Source organism: Lates calcarifer, linkage group LG13 (genome assembly GCF_001640805.2).
Source record: "Lates calcarifer isolate ASB-BC8 linkage group LG13, TLL_Latcal_v3, whole genome shotgun sequence".
Classification (NCBI taxonomy): domain Eukaryota; kingdom Metazoa; phylum Chordata; class Actinopteri; family Centropomidae; genus Lates; species Lates calcarifer.
In genome coordinates, this window is record NC_066845.1 from 24,787,790 (window position 1) to 24,810,593 (window position 22,804).

Genomic DNA, 22,804 nt, shown 5'->3' on the forward strand with positions numbered 1-22,804 from the left:
AACGCAGAAACTAGCATCAGCTGCACACTCAACACTCACATTAATGTATTGTACATATATATAAATATATAGAAAATATTTAGCTGAACAAATACCTAATATATAACTACTTATGTGACCTGCTGGAGGAAAAAGAACACTTTTAAACTGAGAGATAATATGTAAAAAAAGGAGAAGTAGACTCATTTGTAGCTGTTAGCATGAACTAATTAGATTTTTAACAGGTACAGACGTAGATTTGATCGGAGGTTGCTGCTTATTTAGAGAGTGTTCTGGGTGAGCTTTTACTAGAGAATGTAAAAAGACTTAAAGGAGTCTGACATTTGGAGAAACATGCTCACTTGCTTTTTTTTCAGAGAATTAGATGAGATTGATACCACTCCTCCATGCCACAGTGGAGGGAAAATGCTAGCTTCAGTCTGACCTGTAGCCAGGTGTGGCAACGTCCTGTAGCTTTTTGTCGCAGTAATTGCGGCTTCAGGCCAAACAACAAGTGTAAACAGTTAATAAATCTGAAGAACAGCGGAGTAGAATACCATTTCTGACTTCTTGGAGACCGTAGAGTTAAGTAGCTCCAGGAATTCAGAAACGTAAAATGATTTTTTTCTTCTTTCTTCCCTACTGTAAAATTATCACTGCGAAAACCTCTGCCTCCCACGAAAGCCTGATTCTCGTGATCTGTGCACTGTGGAGGCCAAAGTTTAATTCAGTTCAACTTCAGCTGCAAAATCTAGCAGGAATTAACGGCAGTGCATCGCACACAGCTCCAGTGTAAACAAAGACCCTGATTGAACTTCCCTTTGGTCATAGATCTTCTCATCCAGCTCTCGAAGTGAGCGTGTTTCCTAAACTGGTGAACTATTCCTTTAAAAAAAAAGAAAAAAAAAGACTGTGCTTCCTTTATCACTTTAACCAATGATTTTAGTTGCACTGTAGCAGGGGAGGTGAGGAGGGGTGGACCCGTCAGACCTCTCTGAAGGGTTTGTTTAAGAAAACTTGCTATTTTAGTCCTCTGATGCATCCCATCACTGTTATATGATTTAAGTTTTGAATGTAGTTTGCAATCTAAGGTGTTATCAGTGATAACATTAGAGTACATGTGGAGCCTATATGCTGTATGGTATGTGTGTATATACAGTATAAGCAGTACTGTATTTACACATATCTTGAAGTATATAAGAATCTGAGACTCTGAGCGGTGGTTTTATTAGCAATATTTTCATCTTATGCAAGTTTGATTCCTTAGAATATGGATTATTTCATTCTACAGGAAATCTGCGGCATTTCTGATCAATCACAGTTCATCAGTGTGGTGAATCAGACGATGCGTTGTGAGCGTGTTACGTGGCTGCGTTTCTCTGAATCCAGAGCTTTTCAGAGATGAATGTTTACCAAAGCACTGTCTGATTTAACACTGATTTCCTTCTATTACTAAAAAAGCTCCGGGGTCCAGGTCCAAACCGTCGTTTACTTCCTGTTCCGACGTCCTCTCTTTGTACTGAAAAAACGACAGGATGAGGAGAGTTTGGAGCTGGGCTGCAGACTGGAGCTCTAACATTTGCATCTGTGGCCCGTGCAATGTGTTTCACTTTATTCTGTTCACTTCTTTAGGTTGTTGGACGAAGAGGATGTTAGAGTTTCTTTGTCCGGTTTGTTCTGTTCCTCATAGAAGTGCATTTTAGCGTGTTTTCCCCCATTGAACGTGAGTGGGGGCGCTGGGTGGATTTGTGGGACCAGCTGTATTGTACTGTATAAAGCTATGTCTGGTGAAACACACACTTCTGCTTCACAGGCTTTTCTGCTTTCAACCTTCACTGTCCAACTTACACACTGAACAAGGTGAGGAGAGGCATGTAGACGTCTGGACAGTCTTCACGCTAAAGCAATCTGACCAAAAAACAAAAACATCAACACAAACAGCAGATGGTCAAATTATGTAGACGTTTCAAAGCTGTTTTATGGAGTCTGGAGTGTGCCACTGGAATAATTAAACACTGTTACTGGTCAGTTAATCAATCAATCAATCAATCAATCAATCAAAACATTAAAAAATATCAAGTGATTTAAAATGTTTACATTTTAATGATGCTATTTCAAAAAACTATACAAAGTTGTAAAAAAGTCATCTACTGCACTAACTAATGATTCATTCACTTTTTGTGTCTGACACAAATAATCAATAATTCATTTTAAAATGGATTGATAAAAAAATGCCTTTTACAAGTTTTAGACTTAAGACCATTTAATGATCAGGTAATTAAAAAAAAATCAGTTCATTTGTTATTTTGTCCGTAAAATGTAAAAAAAAAAAAAAAATGCTTAAAAAGTTCTTCAGCGTTTGAAGCTGACAAATAGTCTAAAACTCAAAGATATTTAATCTACACCAATGTGAAGCAAGTAGAAGATGGATGAATGACTACAACAGTTACAGTTACATGTCAGTTTTGTTAGAATTTAATCCCTTTTTTTACCAATACACCATCAATCATTGTATTTATACTTAAATACTTTAAACATTCATCAATTAATTATTAGAATTAATAATTCTAATATTCCATTGGCACGCTCGAGACTCCACAGTGGTACAGTTGTAGTTCAAATTAGATCTGAGTGTGGACTAATTTATATTTTTATTCACCTTAAAGGAAGGAGAGAAAACGGTAGTTTTAGAGGCCCAAACGTCAGGTAATAATGCACTGCTTTTCTTTGGTTCCTCGTCTTTTTAATCCATCATTTTGTGTATATTTTGTTTGATTTTCTTTGAGCAGCAATTTTTTCTAATGAAAATCTTTAGCTTTTGTTGGAGTGGATAATATTTAAATTAATATTTAAATAAAATGATACTGAGGAAGTATGCTGTTAATATAGGGGCAATACAAAGTAATGTATAAACCGCACATTGATATCTTAGGGATATTGAAGCTGTTTACTGTATGAAGGTGAATAAAGGTTTTTTTTTTTCTTTAAATGTCTTCATTTATTATTTTTCATGTCCTTCATGATAACGACAAGAGCAAGGGTTCACTTTCACATGAACGGAACAACTTCAGATTTATTCACAAAACAATGCTGTGAAAGAGCAGATGCAGTGTTTGAACTTGTGTAGCCATGACAAACATGGAAGCATCGACAGTAGAAATAGAAATCTGTCTTCACTGACCTTAAACACACTACTGTTTTGAAAGAGTGACAACGAGAGAAAGATAAGTTTCTGAGTGGTAACTTGGTGTCCAGAGAAAAGAGGAAGAGTAAAGATAGTGCTGCTTATAGCTGTTGTTGAGACTCAAAAGAGGCTACAAGACACTGTGACAAATATTACCCTCAAATATAATATTCATATAGCGTTGTTTATATAGATGAAAATGTCTGAGAGAATCATCATGGTGAACCAAAAGCAAAATCAACTATTTCTTCCTTTATAGAATTATGAAAATAACAGTGATCCATCTTAATGAACCAATCCTAGATATAAATACGCACAAAATAAATCCATATATGGCTTTAAATGCAGCTTGGATCTGTGAGCTAATGTTAAAATGAGACAACCACAACAAAAAAAAGGTCAAAAATATGAAATGACAAGTGTCCAACCAGTCACAAACAAGCTTTTCACCTTCCCACAATCCCTTGTTAATAAAAGGAACCCCACTCCATCACCTGACAGGTTTCCATTAAAGTGCATCTTGGATTTGAGTCCCTCTTGAGTCAGTATTAAACGCACATATCTGTAAATCATAGCACAGCATATCGTCATCGCAGTATCTCAGACAGAAACAACAGTGACCCCTTCTGGAAAAATCTACATCTCTTTTTACAAACCTTTCTATACAAACGGAGCAACAGACTTACTCTGATGTTTGAAGTAATATTGGGTTGACATGACTTTAAGACAGAATTTTCAAGAAAACCTAAAATCAGTAGCACAGTTCTACAGTTTTGGGGGTCTTTTGAATGCACAGACTTCCTATTAAAAGACAACAGCAGAGATAATATGGCATTTGTGACATATTTGAAAAGGTGAGATTACATTCCACTGGTTATTACACACAAATATCTGAATCAGAATATTTTAAACTAGTGCAATTTGAAATTTTATGGCGGTACCCGTTCAGGACAATGTTTAAAGTGCCCAACACTCCAGACTTAGACCAGTGTTTGTTAACAGGTCAACAAAGGTCTGAGAGGAGACAAAATTTAAGACAACAAAAACAACTTCTTGTGCCCTTGAGCGACATCTTTAGAAATACTTCTGCCATCAGTTCTCGTGTGTAAATTTCTGCAACTGAATGTGTTTGAACATGTTAAGCAAATCATCTCTGGGTAAACAGGTTAAAAATGATAAAGGCTGAATTCAAACCTCTACTTGGCACAGAAACTGAATAATTATAAAAACCTGTTTTTTTCTATGGAACCTGTGTGTTTTGGGATGAATTAGCTAAGTCATGAGCTAACTACATGATTTGGAACCATCCTTGAAAACAGAAAACGGCCATTGTCAATTTTGACCTTTTGCGATTTCAGGACTTGTCAGTGATAAAACCAAAGCAGAAAAACTGATGATTGACAGTTAATTAAAAAAAAAAAAACTTGAGTGCTTTAAGATGATTGTTTACTTTATGATTAAAACTAGCATTAATATTTTCTTCAAGATATCATTTAAAAGAAAGTGTAGATGAGTAGATAGGCTTTGTCTGTCAGTATCCTTCACTACTCTGGCCCACTAAGTGTTTTCTTAAAGGGGCTATTTGTAAGTTTTCTCTGCCAATGAATGTGGTTTCTTCCTGCCAGCAGATGGTGGTAATGGTCCCTTGCCAAGAACTCCAGCCACTGTTGCTCAGCAGAGGTCCAAATACCCCCTCTGAGTAGCTTACTACTACAGTGAGTTGCTATCGGAAAGTGATGAGACAGGCCGCCCAGGTCAGGGCTGGCTGGTTAGCACGCTAACTTCAGTAAAAGAAGTGATAGAAGTAGAAGCAAAACATTGCCATCACTTTCCACCTCTGGAGACAGCCAGTAAAGGAATGAAGTTTGCAGTGTTTCTTCTAGACTGGTAGGTAAACAGCGATTAATGCTAACATTGGCTATGTAGTGATAGCAAAACTTACAAATAGCTCCTTAAACCTCCATATATCACTTTCAACATGTGTGGTTTCATCTAATCCCCTCTGCATTGCTTCCCTCTCAGGATTTGAACTGCTGAAAAGAGAAGAATCCACTTTCCATTTTGTTCCTGATTCAAACCCCAACAGGCTCCTGATGAGAGGTCAAATCTAAGCAGCAACTCTTTCAGAGACCAAGTATTTTAGCAATAATGCCTCACAGCTCTGTCAGTTGTCTCAACTTTCTGTGGCTACCTCCCTTTAAGCTAGCTAGGTAACTAAAGCGTTGAATGGCACTCTTGTCTCGTCATCTTCCTCCTCTACAACAGTCCTTGGGTCGGGCCTATCAGGACAGAAGATTTGCCTTAGCAGCGCTAGCCCAACACGCACCAACAACCTCAAGACAAGAAAAGCAAAAGGCACCGTGATTTCCATCAGGTGGAAAATTGGAGCACTAAATTTACTCAGAATACATGTAAGGAAAAATGTTCCTAAAGCTACACAGGGGTACAGGGCTAGCTTAGCTAACATGAACACATGCTCACGCCCACCATACCGTACATAGGGGTGCAGAGTTTCCTGCTCATTGTAAAGAGCGACCACCCAAATGGTGAGCTGAAATATACCTGCGAAGAAGATTATCACACAGCTAATCTGAATGGCTTCCAGTTCATTGTGGGAGTTGCGCGGGAATTCGTGCGTTAGCTGGTAGGCTAAAGGTAGACCTCCGACAAATGCCAATGAGAAGGTGTTCAGCAGGCCCATGAAGCGCGTGGTCTTGGTGACGTGGAGGAAGAGCGAGTGGTGGACAAACCAGAGAAGGCCGACGGTGGCGAAGGAACCAAAGTAGGCAAGATACTCTGGACCGTAGACCTGCAGGGCCGCTACCAGGCTGCCACCAAACTGCTCCTTCACGACAGTTGGGTCTGGGACGTTGTCCTCACTGAAAGGAAAGAACCAGAGAGGATAAACATATCAAGGTTTTTCAGCAAAAGTATGTACTGTGTATAGAAAATATGAATTTGTCTCTTCTGTGAGCATTCAAGATAACAAAGTGATACAAACCATATGTCCAGGATAAGGAGCGTAGCTACGATGGCATAAACTCCATCACTGAAAGCCTCCACTCGCTCTTTAGTGAGGGGTTCATTAGGCAGGAAGGTGTAGAACTGCATGGAGTCTGGAGTCTCCTCCACCTGACCTGTAATGGATAAGATTTGGTCACAAGGTGATGCACGTGGCAGATATATCCACTTCCAAAATTTGAACATCTGACGAAGTAATGCTTCTCCTACCCATCAGGTAAAATTCTAGTGCTTACCAATTGCTTTGCTGCGACACCACTTCAAAAACTGGGAGATGTAGGGCAGGAAGATAACGATGGCTAACAGCACGTACGACTGGAAAACAAAAATACTCGCAGTGTTTATCAGTGATGAACAGAATCACTCGACGCAAGCCTACAAGAAATTTCAAATCGAACAGAACCCTGAGCGATGCCCGACTGAACCATTAAAGAAACAAATGCCACCTACCAGCTGGAAAAAGATGAAGGAGAAGATGCTGGCGAAGAGGCACATGAGGGGCACTCTCATGATGACTTTGAGGATGTGGTGTTTATAGAAGGTCTGGTTCTCTGAGATCTGAATCTGTTCGTTCAGCAGGAAAGGGCGACTGAAGGCGTACAACACAATCACCGACTATGGAAACAAGACACAGGATTGTATATACACCACCACCAAGTATTTGGATACTACATCAAAGTGCCAAGTTTCAGTCTGAGCTTAGCCTCACCTGAATGACGCCAATCACCATCACACAACCACAAAAGAGTAAAATCCCGAGGATTTTCTGAGGGAAAGTCGCCATTAAAGAAAACTGCAAGGAAAAGACGGGAAAACAGCTCAGTCAACTCAACATTAATTTGTGACAGAAACACTGATTCAACGTTGACTTGGCTGCTGCACTGACTCTTACTTACTGTGTATGGTAGAAAGGTTATCAGCATCATGCAGGCCTGAAATAGAACCGAAAGCGGAACTTCACATTAGAAAGAAGGAAACGTGCTCACCAGAGGAAACGAGATTCATTCAAGCAAATATGCAGACACACTGAACAGAAATATAATCATCTGGCAATGAACTTAATATAAAACTAAGTAATATTATCATCACCACTCACATTAATTACTTAGTTATGTACTTACCATCTGTCTCTGGTTATAAACACATAAATATCCAAGACACTCAGTATAAATGTTATTTCAAAATACACTTGTACTAACTTGTATAAACTCAAAAAGACCTCAGGAATACTTACAAGATTCAGTAAGGCGAGGCAGTCATCGATCCTGACAATCACCTGAAATAACCTGTGACATAAAACACAAATAGCTGATGAATAACACACCTGATATTAGCTGTGGTGTTAATAACAATAACAATAATGACGTACCTGATATGAGCGGCCCACGCAACATTAACTATCAGGAATGTCATTAAATAAACAGCGATCTTTGTCGTCAGCAGCTGCTGAACACTCTCCCTCAACTCCTGCACATAAACAGAGTTAGAACAGTTTCACACGATCCTAATTACATTATATTAACTGTAACATTATCACAATGATAACACTGAATGTCTATTATCTGTGGTTTGTTCTAGACTGACTCTAGGTGTTCATGTAAGAAAAGGTCAAACAGTACCTCATTATCTTCCACCTTCGTATGAGCGACAGGTAATATCTGTGAATACAGAGCAACATCTAATGTACACATGAAGTCATACTGTACAGTGATGCATATAAAAACTACCCTCACAGCATATACAAGTACACCTGAATCAGTCAAACTATATTTCATGTAGCGTCCAGTTTGGGTTTGGAGCTCAAAATACTGTAATTTTACAAATCAATTAATGAAATAATTGACAAAACTATTCATCCATAATGAAAAGAATCATTAGTTTCAGTCCAGATCTCCAGCAGCTGCAACTGTAAGATGTTGTTTACACATGAACGCATCAGTAATAACAATCTAATGATTTTCTGCATTGAGTACTTGTACGTTTAATACTTTAGGTACATTTTACTGATTCTATTTACAAACTAAATGCACAGGTCCACTCCTGATTGTTGTATTTGTTATCCTGTCAAGCAGCCAGAGGCTGGACTCCTGTTGGTGTCTGCAGTCCCACCATCACACCTCAGAGTGTGGCTCATATTCAGGTGTAAAGGTGTGTCTCACCATGACAGTGGCGATAATGGAGATGAGGGCATCGCTGTAGGCCAGCAGTCTGTGGGAGGACTGGGTGCTGCTGTGGCCCTCTCTGTCGGACGGACTGACGCTCTCCGGGAAGGAGGAGGAGGACGCAGCGTGGCTCCTCGCCCCTCTCTTCTCCATCTCCTCCTCGACGTGGTGCTCTATGATGTCGCTGTCGTCGTTTTCCCCCATCGTGGCGCAAACGGCGGGGGCTACAGGGGCGCAGGAGCCGCGCCAGAGACCATGGAGCCCGCGGACGGAGCTGTTTGCAAACAACCGAGTGACAGCTGACTGAGGAGGGGGGAAACAGGAAGCAGCTGACCGCTTGTTTTCCTGTTAGTAACAAAGATCGTCTATTGGTAAGAGTCCCCACTCGGTTACTCAAAACGGATCTGGTTTTAATGTGGATACAGCAGCGATATATTCTCTGAATGTTTATTTATTTTCTTGTTTAGTATGGACACATTTTGCGCCTGTCTGTTAGGTAGTTAGTCCCACGAGCAGACATTTGCTCCTTGTGTTTTACGACAGTTCCAGGGAAAAGGGTCAGAGTGAGACCTCCTTATCTTATCTAATGACTGCACTTCAATCTTTGTAGGCTATAGTGACTTGTAAGAATGTAAGGCAGATTTAATGCAGTTTACTAAGAAGCTTACAGTTAGCTAGAAGCCTAGGTTTGCAGGTGAAAACATGCATGGGGAATAAAGAGGTTTGATGAGACACTGTAAAACAGTGATGGAGCAAGTCACATTAAAATGTCCTATTTTTATTTTTATTTTAGTAGTTCATGTTTAGATTTAGATGCAGCGTTGAGTACAAGACTATAATTCACTTTACTGGAAGAAAGATGGAACAATGAGGAACAATTGAGAAAAACATGGAATGGTGTAAAATGTAATGATACCTTGATCTTACCACTAGGGGTCAGTAGTGCTGTTTGTATTTTGAGTTGATGTCATGGTCATATCACAGCCTTTTTTTAAAAATATACACCAGGCTGTACATGAACACACACTCTAAGAGGGTTATTTCATAAATTTACATTTAAACAGTAAGAAAATATGTATCATATTTGACACTGTATTTACATTAAGACAGCATGTCTGTATTTCTACAGCTGACAGGAAGACTTTTGCATATGTTTGTAAATTGTTGTGCCATCTCAAGTTTACAGGGAACAAACTGGTGGGCTCAGCTGGTTCAGTGTTTTGTTAACTGTGCAGTAAAATGTCCTTTAATTGATATATCATTATATACAACATTATCCGATTATTAATACAGAGGCATTTATGAAATGTTCGTTTGGTCTTGTTCCTTTTTTGTTAGATATTGGATAATTTTTTACAGTTATCTGGATCAAACTGTATAAGAAGTTTAAAAAGAAAATGTCAACTCAGCCTTCTGAAACATAACATAGAGGCAGGTAGACACTGTCTAAACCTATCGTGTATTTTTTTTAAATGTAAAATCTTTATCTGAAAAAGTGACCAGTAACCCTAACTGTAAAATAAATGTAATGGAGAAAAAAGTGCAATATTAGGCATTGCAACACGCTGTGATTGTCTTCCAAATGTAATGTAATGTAATGTACACATGTGAAGCACTTTTCCACCTCTAGATGGCGACATTATACTGTGAACTGGGCCTCCGACCTCTAGGGGGCGTCCAAACCCCCATCAACCCAACTGTGGCCTCATCCTCGCTTCTTTTAATTTAATTTTATTTTTTTTAAATCAAATCAAATTAATGAATTGCGTGTATGTGTGTCAGAATACTTACGACTGAATGCAGAGTTACTTAAAATGTAAAAAATAAAATGATTGGTTTCCTGTTTGTCTCATGATGATGACGTAGGAGGTCACGTCGAATCGTCACGTTGTGGCCGTGGGAACTTAGCGGCAAATCCGGGCGGCCGCGTGAGGGCGACGCTTATTAAAACATGTTGGAAACAAATGTTGGGAGTGATGGAGCAGCAAAGAGAAAGGCGAAAAACTAAAAGGATGTACGAAAAAGTGAAACTCGGAAAAAACACGCCGGCTATCTCGACTTTTCTCGTAAGCGGGATACCTAGCATTAGCAAAGAGTCATTAGCATTAGCAAAGAGTTGTCTAGGATTAGCATTAGCAAAGAGGACGACGCCAACGTCGAAGAGGAGGAAGAGTAACGTTAGCCGAGCTACATCTGTTCATCTGCCCCACCTCACATCTCCACTTCAGCCCAGCACCGATGTCAGTGGCAGGTAGGTCACCACTTTATTAGATTAGCAGCCTCACAGTTAACTTTTACCCGTTTCTTTAAGCTAACAACCACTCAGGCCAGGCGCCATAATGAAGTAACAGAGGCGGCTGACAAAATGCGAGGGGGCAGTTTTGGCTAAATATCAACAACATAATTGTTAATAATGGGCGGTTTTATAGCATAGCATTTTATCAAAGAGTGGGCTTGTTTTTCTGTAGTTGTGTCTTTGTGTTCTGTGTTGCATGGTTTGTGTGTTGAGTGTATGTTACCAGTTTTGAGGTCATAATTGGCACATGCACCTTTTAACATTTCATCAGGGTCGATAAAAATGAGCCAACAACGCTTGTACTCTTCATCAATATTGGCAATGGAGTCAGGATGTGGGATCATTGTGACTCCATGCCACATGTATTATTACACACATTATTACTTGTTGTAGGGCTACCCGTGTGGAACATTATGAATCAATCACTGTGTGTATTGATATTGTTCCTGCTCCCCAGGAAAGTATTGTTACAGCCATTTGGTGCAAATCCTGTATGATAGAGTATATCTACAGGTGTTAATATTGACCTTCAGGTTTTGAAGGACGAGACTTTGTGCCCAGGGGCCTCTGCATTTTTAATCAAGACCTGTCTGGCTTTGGAGAAGTCAGGAGATTCATCTCTTTCCTGTGTGAGAACTCAACCTCTTGTAAATTTGCTCAGGTTATAATTTGATCGTCTAGTTTCTGAGTAAGGAAAACCAGGGTAGTAGTAATATTTCTCATTAAAAAGAAAGTAAAATGTCACGCATTTGACATGCAGTAAGAGTTGCAATTTTTGAGTGTACAGTATCTTTCAATATCTATAACCAGGTTCCTCCTCCGCTCTGCATCACTTCTTTGTTACATGTTTTTGACACTCTGCTGCTGGCTCCATCAGCCTCAGAAGCTCCACAGTAAAGCTGAGAGTTGTGGGTGAGAGATTGAGGGGAAAAGCCTGGGGTGAGTCTGGCACTGGTCCCGGTGTTTCTCCACTGGTTTTATTCAACCCAAGTTTGGCTAGTGCAGCCAGCACTCGAGGCAACACCTTGGGCTGTCTCTCTTAATGACATCTCTGCATACTGTGGTCGTCCTCCCTGAACTGAGCTCATGCAAATTAGCTCCAAATCTCTCCACTGATGCACCGGGTTCCAAGATTGTAGCAGAAGAAAAATGACCACAGCACAGGTGTAGGGGATTGATCACTGCTTATGCTGGAGCTTAGCAGTGATCCTGAAAAGAAATACCAGGCTTTTTAGCTGCTAAATGCTTCACTCTGTTCACCAGCTTGTGTGCTTATAAAAATGATTTGATAAACCATTTAATCTGAGGCAAGGAACTCAAATTCTCACCTCATAAAGTCTGTGACGCCCCAGTTTTGGCCTTGAACTTGTAGAGTTGAGAGTTTTCTACCAGAAAGATAATTCATCCTTGCAGGCATTTCATTCCAGCTTTTATCTTGTTCCTGGTTAGTCACATTACAATCAAGCAAACCAATCAAGGCCACACAAAGGAAAGTGATAATTGAAGCGAGTGGCTGACATAAAAAGCTGCCTTTTAGTGTTTCCAAAAGACATATTTAATGAGCGAGGGGGCATTCACTGCCTGCAAATGTAGCCTAGCAACTAAGAGCTGCCAGTAACCCCATACTGAGGTGTTTGTGAGCAAATCATACGACAGGCAAGTCAAATCACCACTTCACATATCACACAGAAAACCTTACAGACAGACTTTTCAGAAGGTGCCATTTTCAGCATCCTCAAAGCAAATGAGTGAAATGGGGAGGCTTCTTAAGTGTTTCATTCTAAAATATGTTTCTGTTTGTTCTTGATGGAAATACCAGAAGAATCTTTGAAATGAACTAAAAATTAAACTGAATATAGAATTGCTGGGATATTTTTTAGGATGTACTCATGCTGCTTTTTCAACAACTTAGTTGTGAGTGTAAGTGCCCCTTCTCACACGGTAGAAATAATTTCAAAACAAAACCTTAATTGTTTTGATATCATAGTGAATTACACTTCTCTTTTAAAAAAGTGAGTACTTCCCAACCCTTTTGGCTTATATGAGCAGTTCAACGTGGTTTTAGTTTTTGTTTTCAGATTGTTAGATTTGCTTTTATAAGTCCAGAATTTCATGATGGTTTTCCAGTAAATGTCCCGGAAAGAAATATTTAATTTGGCACAAGTTATAGAACAATCACTTCAAAAGTTATTTTAGTTGGAATGAAGTTGTATTGAGTTTACAAGACAAAGTCCTTGAAAGAAAACTTTTCCATTTAACCCAAGCAAATCACCACTTATTACTCAGTTACTATTGGAAACCTAATATATACATTTGAGTGAGTTGGAATTATTCAACTGGTGTTCCATTAAAAAGAAAAAGGCATGTGTGACACTTCCAAAACATTTGCAGGGAACTCGTAGGAAAATAATTTTATGTACCAGCAGTGTTTTTTTTGTTGTTGTTGTTCTTTTTTTGGTCTCCTCTCCAATGATCTCCTAAACGATCTGGTGACCACAGATTTAATTTATCATGGTGGGTCCTGACCTTGCCAGGTTGGGAATCACTGCCTAACAACTCCCTGTTTTTACTGGAATATGTAAGTCATAGAGCAATGTATTATTAAAGAGGAGCATAAAACCGACCTCCACCAGTGAGCAGATAATTACATAACACGGTGCAGATTGTGGATTTCATGGCTTTCCTCCTTCCCCCAGACTGCAGATTAATTCAATCTTATTTTCCCAACATATGGCAGCAGCACACATCTGAACCAGCTGAAAAAACAACCAACAACTGTGTAACATCACCCTGTCTTTGTGTCCTCTCTCATATGAACAAAAAAAGAGGGTAGTTTGACAACTTAACAAAAGAGCACTTGAAAGTCATGCTGTTCTCCTGTCTGCCACTACTACTATTACATGTTGAATGAGTTGGGGATTATTTTGCTCCGAGCCAGCTGCCATGTAAAACTGGAGGTAAACATGCAGCACAGCGTCTCAGCACAGCTAAGCTCCTTTTGCCATGAAAGAGTATTTTCAGGACAAACTGCTGCAATCAGTGAAGAGAGCAGTGTGAACACAGGATGAAAAAAAACTCTCTAAAATGTTTCTCCCAAATTGTCAGAAATCACAAAACTATCCCAGGAAAAGTAGTAGAAGGGATCTCCCAGCCCACTGCCGTTTCAGTGGTTTTTGACATCACATCAAAAGCTATTTCCCTGGAGAGACGCCCAGGTGGGAGCCCATCTGTCGAGGAGCCGTCTCTCTGATAGCACATCACTCTTTATTTCTCATCTCCCCCTCCTCATCCCGTCCTCCTAACCCCTTTCCCTCCTTTCCTCTCCTCCTCATGCCATCCCCATCTGAGCGCTCACATCCCATTATTGAGACATTACTGTGTCTGGGATATTGTTGTCGTCTGTGACTGTGGACTCTCTTCCCTCCCCTCCCGCAGCCCAGCCTTCCCTTCCCCAGACATGAGCCCTGATACCTTAATCAGTTTTGACAGGAGAAGTGGCTGCCATCACAACCCCTGCTGTCTGGACTTGCAGCTCATCACCCTGACTTAATAAACTCTGTCAGATGTTAACAGGCCTGCTGACGGTAGCACCTTCCTTCAGAGACCCTGTTATGACCACAGTTCATTACATACACTGAAGGAAACAGGGTTAACGTGGGACATGTCCACACTGATGTGGACACATTTGAAAATGGCTTTGGGTAAAAGTTTTTCTGTCCACACCAGTTTCCAGAGTAAGAACTAAAACTGTATCCGTCAGTCTATCCCATCCCAGCATGCATAGGGTGAGAGATGGGATACTGTGTCCCAGTACACCCAGCACAGGTTGTCATGGGTAATTAACAGATTTCTATCAACAAAACTCTAGATTCTGCAGAAACTTCAGCTTGATGTAGGTGTGTGTTTGCTGTTCTGAAATAATGTGCTGGTATTAAACTGTAGGTCAAGAGAGCTTGGATTATAGGGTTACTTGTATAACCACCAGTGGCCAAATAGATTTAACTGAATTCTAATGTGTATCATATTTTTTGTGAAAGTGGAAGTCCAAACCAAGTAATGGTAGGAAAAGGAAAGAGGACTTAAATAGAGGAGCTAAAAATGTTGTGAAGCTGGTAGCCTGAGTCGGGGCACAGCTGCAGGGGAAATGAGAGTTTGGAGACGAAATGCGACTGAAACCAAACAGAAGATAAAGAGATGTGGAGTCATGGTTATGAAACTCCTGGCTGAACCTCATTAACCCCTTTTTGTTTAGCTAGATCTTGTCTAGCAACGTGAACGAGAGAAATTCTGAGGCTCAGGAACTAAATGCTATGATGTTTAAAATCTGAAAGTCAGATCAAAATTAGTTATATGTGCAAATGAACGACTGATATTTTTAGTTTAATTACGTATGGCATTTTGCTAAGGCCATGACTGATCAGACTTTGAATGCAAAGTGGTCATGCTAAATTTCCAGACTTTTCAAGTTAACAAAGATTGCTTTAACACACCATAAACCAGCAGCAGAAGCCTTTGCAATGATGTATTTGGTCTAGAAATGCAGGCTTGACAACCACGTTACCAAACAAGCAGGACTTAAGACCAAGTTAAAAAAACACAACAGAGAATGCTGAAAGAAAGACCCGAACCACCTCAGCTCAGAGATCTTGCCGTGATACAACAGTGCTAACCAATCAAAAGTAATACAAACTATTTAAATGTCTCCTGTTGCAGATTTTGTCAGTGACGACTGGTCAGATCATCAGGAAGTGACCTCGAATCCATGGACGGCCGAGAGGTGGACGTTGCAGGGGTAAATATACAGATTTCTTTGTATTTTGACTGACTATAAAAACCCACTGTAGTCCCCATGAACTCAAGCTGACCTTGTTATTTTGAGGAAGCAAACAAGCAAACTCCAGGTGATGAAAACAAAAGAAAAAAAAAAAAACAGAAATCCCATCTCCACTTGCAAAGGTCACTTGAGGAGTAACAGAGCTTACGGTGATTTTCGGTTGCAGCAGCTCTGCTGAGAGGTGATGAAATGAGAGGTGACACGTATTAATACAGATGTATTACTCAGAGTACTGTCATCATTAGCACCATTAGTGACTGAAGTGATGATGAATTGAGGTGTTACTTGGGGAAACTAAAGCAACATTTCACTTGGGCGGCACAGTTTAACTTTTTAACACAGAATTTTCAAGCAGTTTAACAAAATCAACCTGTGACATGAACTGCCTTGAGGGTCTGTTTTTATCACCAGCACTCAGGCCTTTTTCTCAGTGTGGATAATTACAAGCCGGCAATATGAATCCTGTATATGACCCTGCAGAAAGAATGAAATTAACTACTGCTTTACCATGCAGTGTTTGTTTGTCTGCTGTGAAAATAACCTTTAGAATTGGTTTGAATGAAAAAAAGTTGAGGTTATGAGCCCTCTGAGCTACATTTTAATTTGGCAGTACATTCAATTGATTGAAAAAGCTTCAGGATATGTGAATGTTCACTGTCTTACTGTATAATATGAATCACAGGTAATTAAAAGGAGGTTAGAGAAAGTAAACAAAGTGATCGTGACTCATGTCAGTGAGAGAGCTCATGTATAAAGACTAGACAATCCAGCAGGACGTCATCCTGCAATGCACTGCATTGGCCAATAAAGTACATGCAAGTAACATGAATTAGTGTTTATTTTGCATCATTGCTAAATGATTGTCAGTGTGATAACTTTCCAGAGTATTACTGACAACTTCCTAGTGATTTGGCATCTGGTAAAATCTTTAAATCATAGTTGTGTAACCATGTGCAATAAACGGTTAATTTCATTGATGTTTCTCTCTCTCTTAAACAACTAAATCAGGATCATTTTTATACAATTAGGAACAAATGAGAAAACATTCTCCCACTCTTCAACACCTGCCTCTGATGTGACAAATTATTTTGCCCTGAGAAGTTTTAGGAAATCTGCTGTGAATGTGAAGCAGAGCACCTCACAAAAAAAGAAATAAAAAAGACATTTTATGCCCAGTAAATTTTTCACGGGCAAAGAAAGTATAAAAATTCACTGTATTATGCAGATATGACTAATATTAATGTCTCACTTCCTCCTAAATGACACCTTTGACTCACGTCTGTTAGACTTGCTGCTCTGTATTTCTGTCTGGTTGTTTAATCTCCTCATTTATGTTCTGGTCATGTGCTGGTGTGCAGCAGTGGTCTGACTGGACGAACCTTTCATTCCTCGTCATGTCACTTTCTAATGTGAAACGTCAGAGCTGTGGAGGTGTGTAATTAGAAATCCATGGCCTTAATCAGAGACTCCGGAGGTGAGAAACAGAATGAAAGACTTAATCATGAGAGAGAAAAATGATGAGTTATTGCACCATCAGAGCAGTGGTGAGAGTAGTATCCATCTTGTCTAAATCTTGGGAATAAAGCGTATAAGCATATCTCCAGAAATGTCAAACTGCTCCTTTAAGACTGTAAGGAAACAATAAATTGTCCAGAATATTTATTTAATACTAGCGTGTTTTTAAAGTGACTCAACTCACCTGCTAAATAATGATATTAATAGAATTTGGGAATATCACTGCCCTAAAATGAAGACGTAATGTACATTAAAATAACATAAAAACTGCAAAAACTTTCTTAAAGCCCAGCATAAAACTACAACAACTAATATAATTACAAAATTTACAGTGTATTTCTATTGTAAAGTCCAAAACCACAGCATTTCTGCAGCTAAAAATACGTCTGGAAAAGAGAAGCAGCCTCGTCTCTGCTGCTGCAGCTGTCCAACCTTTATTTACAATCTGCTGAGTTTACAGTTCGTGCTGCACCGGCCCAGTGCAGCGGATATTATTGATGTGTCTATTCGCGAAACGGCAGCGGATTGGCGGTGGAGGTCAATTCCATTACACCTGGCTTGCGTAGTGTCAACATGCCTCAGCCTGAGGCAGACGCTCGGAGAGATTGTTTGGAGTTGAGATGAGAAAGGCTTGTTCTGTTGATCAGAACTTGGCGGCCTGCAGAGAGATTGAGCTCATCGCTTTGACCTGCATCCAGCTTCACGGAAGAACGGGCACAGCTCAGATATTAGGTTGGACTTCAGTGACACTTGAGCTTGTAAAGCGTGCTCTTTGTCATCACCATCCTGTTTAACATTCACACAGTTGCATGCAGTCACACCTGGGAGCTGCCAGTACAAACACAGTTGTCATCTGTTCGGCCATGTTTACATCACAGGACCTTAAGTTAAGATCTGATTTGTTCTCTATCCAGTTTTCATTTTCTTTCAACCAAATAAAACAAACAAAAGGATATTTCACCAGGAAAAAAATACATTTTCTAAGAAATTCAGCAGCAACATGTCTCAGTTCAGATTGAAAGACAGGAAGTGCTGTTTTAAAAAGAATCCAAAAGGAAAAAGTGAGGCGGTTACTACTGATACCAGTGAGAAACTGGATTGGATCTAAGAAAAAAGTGTATTGGGAATCTATCTATGAGTGTGAAGACTTGACAGATGCAAAATACTATGAGATAGAATATTACATCTCTGGAAAGTTATCACAGCAATAATCATTTTATCCTTCAAATCAAAAATCAGGAATCAGCAGTATATAAGCAATGTGTGTTTGTATGGATTTCATAGGTACGCCTTTGTTCCTTTGACAAGTCACAATGTGTATAACACAGGTGTCCTTTTACTCATTTTCCTGTATCAAAACACCTTGTTATGTAGCTTATAAGCAGCAAATTGTGTGTCCATAAACACGTACAGTCAGTACTGACTGCCATTGGTTTTAGCACAATCAGATCATCTCACCTGAGAAACAAAAATAGTGTCAGTGGTTGAGGTAGCTGTTGAATCTGAATAGACTATTAATGTAGATCCAATGAATTCACTGAAGATTATTTGAAAAATATTTTCTACTGTTTTGAGCACCAAGTAACGAGGGAGGAAAATGTTGTTTTAAATATCCTGATGATACCTGATGATATCTGCAGTAGACTGCAGCTCAGAGAGATGCTTTTGTTTAAAATGTTCATTTCATAAAGTCCAGTCCACTAATCTCTTCTTTCTTTTCTGCAGAATAAAAGCATAAAATTGGACGTCAGCTCGCACATCTGGACCCAGTCTTTGTCTCAGAAATACCCAGAAGACCTGCAGTGTGTTTTAGCCAGTCACAAGGAAATAGAGGAGGTAATGAGCCTTTACTTCAAACCCTATTACCCAGGGGTCTTTGCTGCGACCCAGCCCAGCCGCGTTCAGCTGCCGTACAGTTTGGTCAAATGGAGAATGAGAGATGAGATATTCCCCTCTTTTGTCGGTTAAAACAACTCCTCTGAGAAAATGGAAGCAGTTAATTTGGCAAGAAAATGAACTTAATGAGATCAAATTTTCAGCATCCTGAGGAGACTATTTTATGATCTGTGTAGGGCAGATTTAATGATTTTAGTCTGTCATGTGTGAGTGAGAGAGAGAGGGCTGGAGAACAAAATGTGTAAATCAGTAGTATGATAACTGGTGATGGTGGTAAATAAAGTGTTTATGTATTTATAGAAATATAAGATATGTTTTAATGTTTGAAAAACATTCACTCTGCTCAAACCCAACCATACTTTGCTATAGTCTCAACATCTGTGAGCTCTGTCATTTCCAGATTGTGATGCACACATACTTGATATTAGCACTGCTACTGTTTCCTGATGTCAAGTGCCAGTACAGTGGCTTACTGACTGTTTTATGTGATTGGAGCTAAAGCTTTGTGTGGCCTAGATACTCTGTGTTTATCCAGAGGTATCCAGTGCAGACAGTCCTGCATTCAGTGTTATATAGTCCAACCTTCTGCAGAAGAGTAAACAATTTAATTTTCCTTGATTTGAGTTTCACAATCTCAGGAAGTTAACACCATCTATGAATACAGATAATTTTACAAAACCCTAAATCTTTGCGCTTACCAAAACCTTCCCAAACACCAGTTTACATAATGGCAAAAAAGCAGAATTAACGAGTTTTCTTACTTCATAAAAACTTTGAAAACACTAATATAATAGTATAGTATTACCCTGTACTTTAATCCATGATTCCTGCTGCTCTGTAACTGAATAGTGTCTTAAAGAGTCTGTATTTCCTGAGCTGAACCAGGCAGAAAAGAGATTTAAAACAAGTCCAGTTAATTTCTACATCCTAAATTCAGACGTTTATTTACAATCTGTAAAACATACAACATATCTCTGCCCATAGACTGTTGGTTCAGATACAAAAAGCTCCATAAAGAACTTCAGTTTCAGGAATAGCAACAGACGAGGGAGATGTGATGACACAAAGGACTATTCCTTTGTGTCATCACATAGGTGCTCGTGAGCCTGAGGCAGATTGACCTGTACAATCCACACGCAAGGTCACACCATTTCTATCTTTAGTAATTAACGCAGCCATAAAGCCATTAGCGGTGCTTCAGTGACGTTCACAGCCGCGGCTTCTCTCACCAGCGCGGACTGAGTTTTATTGCTCATCAAAAGGATGAAATGATTGTGCTGTGAAGGCTTATCAGTAATATTTTGAGAGTGTGTATGTACGTTTATATGTGTTACCATGATCATCAGCTCACCTCAATCAATCACGAATTGTTGGCTAAATGCAGTTGTGACGTACAAAGATTAAACCTGATTTGTGACAGTGTGTGACATAAAGTGAATTGCCTGTAATCCCTGCAGTAAATATGGTTTTAATACAACAGTCAGCAACTCACATTTACTACCTGAAAACTTTTATCTAAAGTTGAAAAGCACATGTGGGTAGGATCACATTACAGCTCCTGTTTTTGAAGCTTAGAAAGTGTCTTACATAAATCGGATTGTTTGTTTTTGTTTTACAGCAGATTATCACAATTAAGTGACTTAGTGAGTTTTAGTAATTAAATAAATAAATACTAGAATCATTTAGCTTTGTGCCTGTGTGTTTACCTCATGCCAAGTTGGCGTGTAATGCAGTGAATACACACAAATACAGAATATTTGCATTGTGGTCTTATGAGTATTTTAAATCCAGTATTGTTTACATCCATGTTTACTCGCTGCTCGCAGAATCCCTGCCACCTGTTGATCAGTGGCTCATGTTTTTGTGTCCTTGTATGTGCATGAGACAAATACAACAAAGACTGACTTATTAAACAAGGAAAAAAAAGGTCCATAGAGCTACTAGATATTGATCAAAAACTCAGGGAACCTTTAATTGTACCATCATTAGATGTAAAACATGCATGACTGGTTTGTATTTTATCAAGTTGTGTCGTTTTTTTTAACGTGTCCAGCTAACGTCTGTACAGTTCGGTCCAGCTAAATTACATCCTTCCCTCTTCTTTTGTCCTCTCCTCTCTATACTCGTTTCCTCTCTTCCCCTGGTTTCCTCTCATCCCTTCTCTTTTCCGTTCCTCTCCCTGTTTCTTCCTGTCTCCCAGAAGTGGTTCACCATCACATTGACTCCACCTCCAATCTATCACTGGTAGAGTAGCTTGTAATTGCTCTTTAATCTTGACACCGCTCAAGCAGCGGCTTGAAAACCAGCTGTAGATCAGTGTGTATGTATATATATATATATTTATGTGTTTTTGCCTGTGTGCATGTGTGTGTTGTAATATATAGAGGCCAAGTGGATTGAGACAGGCATCATTTATGGAAGGTAAACCCCCACTCCCACCCCCAACATCAAGGCCTTTAACTCTCTTCTGATGGATAAGATGTGATCATCCGGAGGGCGAGGGCCGTCCGGTGAACAGGCTGTGGAAAGAGCAGTGACAGTAGGGTAAGACAGGATCAGCACAGAGGATGTTATCATTAAAGAGCATCAGGGGAAGGGTTTTAGCGTCGCGCAGAGTGACTGTCTGTGGCACTCTTCAAGTGAAAAAGGCAGCAGCTCGGAGCTAAGAGGATAGGCCTACATCTGATGTCTGGGTTTATGATTACTGCTGTGAATATGTCTCTTAATGTGGAGAGAGGCAGGAACTTTTCTAAAAATATAACGTATTCACTGTTTAATGAACAGAAGAGTATCTGCAAGTTCGCTAAGCAGAACAAACATGCTCTTTATAAAGTGCTTTACAGGGACCAAGGAGATAAGAAGGGGTGGAGCAGCAGCAAACAAAAAAAACACCAGAAGTTTAAATGTTTTTATATTTATTTAAAATATCATTTCTGTCATACTTTAATTTAGTAACATTCATATGTGAAACTTTTACATGTAATGGATGATTTTAAGACTGTTGTGGTATTGGCATTTACATTTTAAACCACTGTTTTCATGTTTGATAAATTTATGTGGAATGCAAATTAGGAAACAAAAAGATTCAGCAAAAAGAGCAACATAATAAAGAAATAAAGTTAAACTTCACTTCACATTCTTGTTTTGTTTCTCTGCTTGCTCACTCTTGTGTATTTGAGAGTTGGGAACGTAAATAGAGAGAGATTGTGCCTTAACCAAAATATATTTGCATGTGAACTTTCAAAAAGATCAATGGAAGATGCACAGTTTACTTGATTTTCCAGTAGAAGAGTTGCCCATGTGGCCATGTCATCATCTGCTTTGTTCATTTTTGAAAAGATGGAAGTGCAGGTGTTTCTTGATGAGGCGCAAATAAGCGCGGCTGCGTGCCAGTCTGAACATCTGACAGTCCTCAGATTAAAGAGGTGGCTGCGTTATGAAAAGGTCCAGTCTGTACCAAGCCTTTTTTTCCCCTGGAGAAGGAGCAGGCCTTTAAACAACAACTGATACAACAGCAGCAACCAATAAGACTCCCACAGCATCAATACTAATCAGTGCTTGCAAACCATCATCTCGGGGTTTGAGATGTTCGGTATGGGAAGGCTAACTGTATTTGCACACATTACAAACCCCAGGTCAAAGTCAGCAGTTACTGTCTTGAGTTTTAGCAAACAGAATTACCAAAAAGAAACCTCTGACTTAAGGTTTGCAGCCCTGAATACCTGCACGAATGGTATGAATTTGTTTTGAGAAGGTCAGCAATAGTAAAGAAACATCTTTTCTATGAGATTAAATTGTCTCGATTTGCTCAAATCAAAGTCAGGTGACAGAGATGAAACTGCCGCACAGGAAGTACCAAATAAGATAAGATGGATAAGATGCTCACACTTTCTTAAAGTCTCCCATCACATCTGCTT

General features: G+C 39.5%; 1 protein-coding gene and 1 long non-coding RNA gene across 2 annotated transcripts; one reads left to right on the forward strand and one right to left on the reverse strand.

Annotated features, from left to right (window-relative positions):
- Nucleotides 1-3,034: 3,034 nt before the first annotated feature.
- Nucleotides 3,035-8,681, reverse strand: tmem175 (transmembrane protein 175). Its single transcript, XM_018682343.2, has 10 exons — nt 8,344-8,681; nt 7,804-7,842; nt 7,554-7,651; nt 7,419-7,470; nt 7,081-7,116; nt 6,894-6,977; nt 6,635-6,799; nt 6,421-6,499; nt 6,165-6,300; nt 3,035-6,042 (listed from the first exon to the last, which is right to left on the reverse strand). Exons 1-10 carry the CDS (start codon nt 8,548-8,550, stop codon nt 5,370-5,372), a joined length of 1,569 nt encoding a protein of 522 aa, XP_018537859.1. The 5' UTR covers nt 8,551-8,681; the 3' UTR covers nt 3,035-5,369.
- Nucleotides 8,682-10,237: 1,556 nt separating this feature from the next.
- LOC108887147 (uncharacterized) lies at nt 10,238-21,591 on the forward strand. The gene is made up of 4 exons (XR_001961558.2): nt 10,238-10,597; nt 15,356-15,434; nt 18,717-18,827; nt 21,272-21,591. It is a non-coding gene; the product is annotated as an uncharacterized LOC108887147 (long non-coding RNA).
- Nucleotides 21,592-22,804: the final 1,213 nt, after the last annotated feature.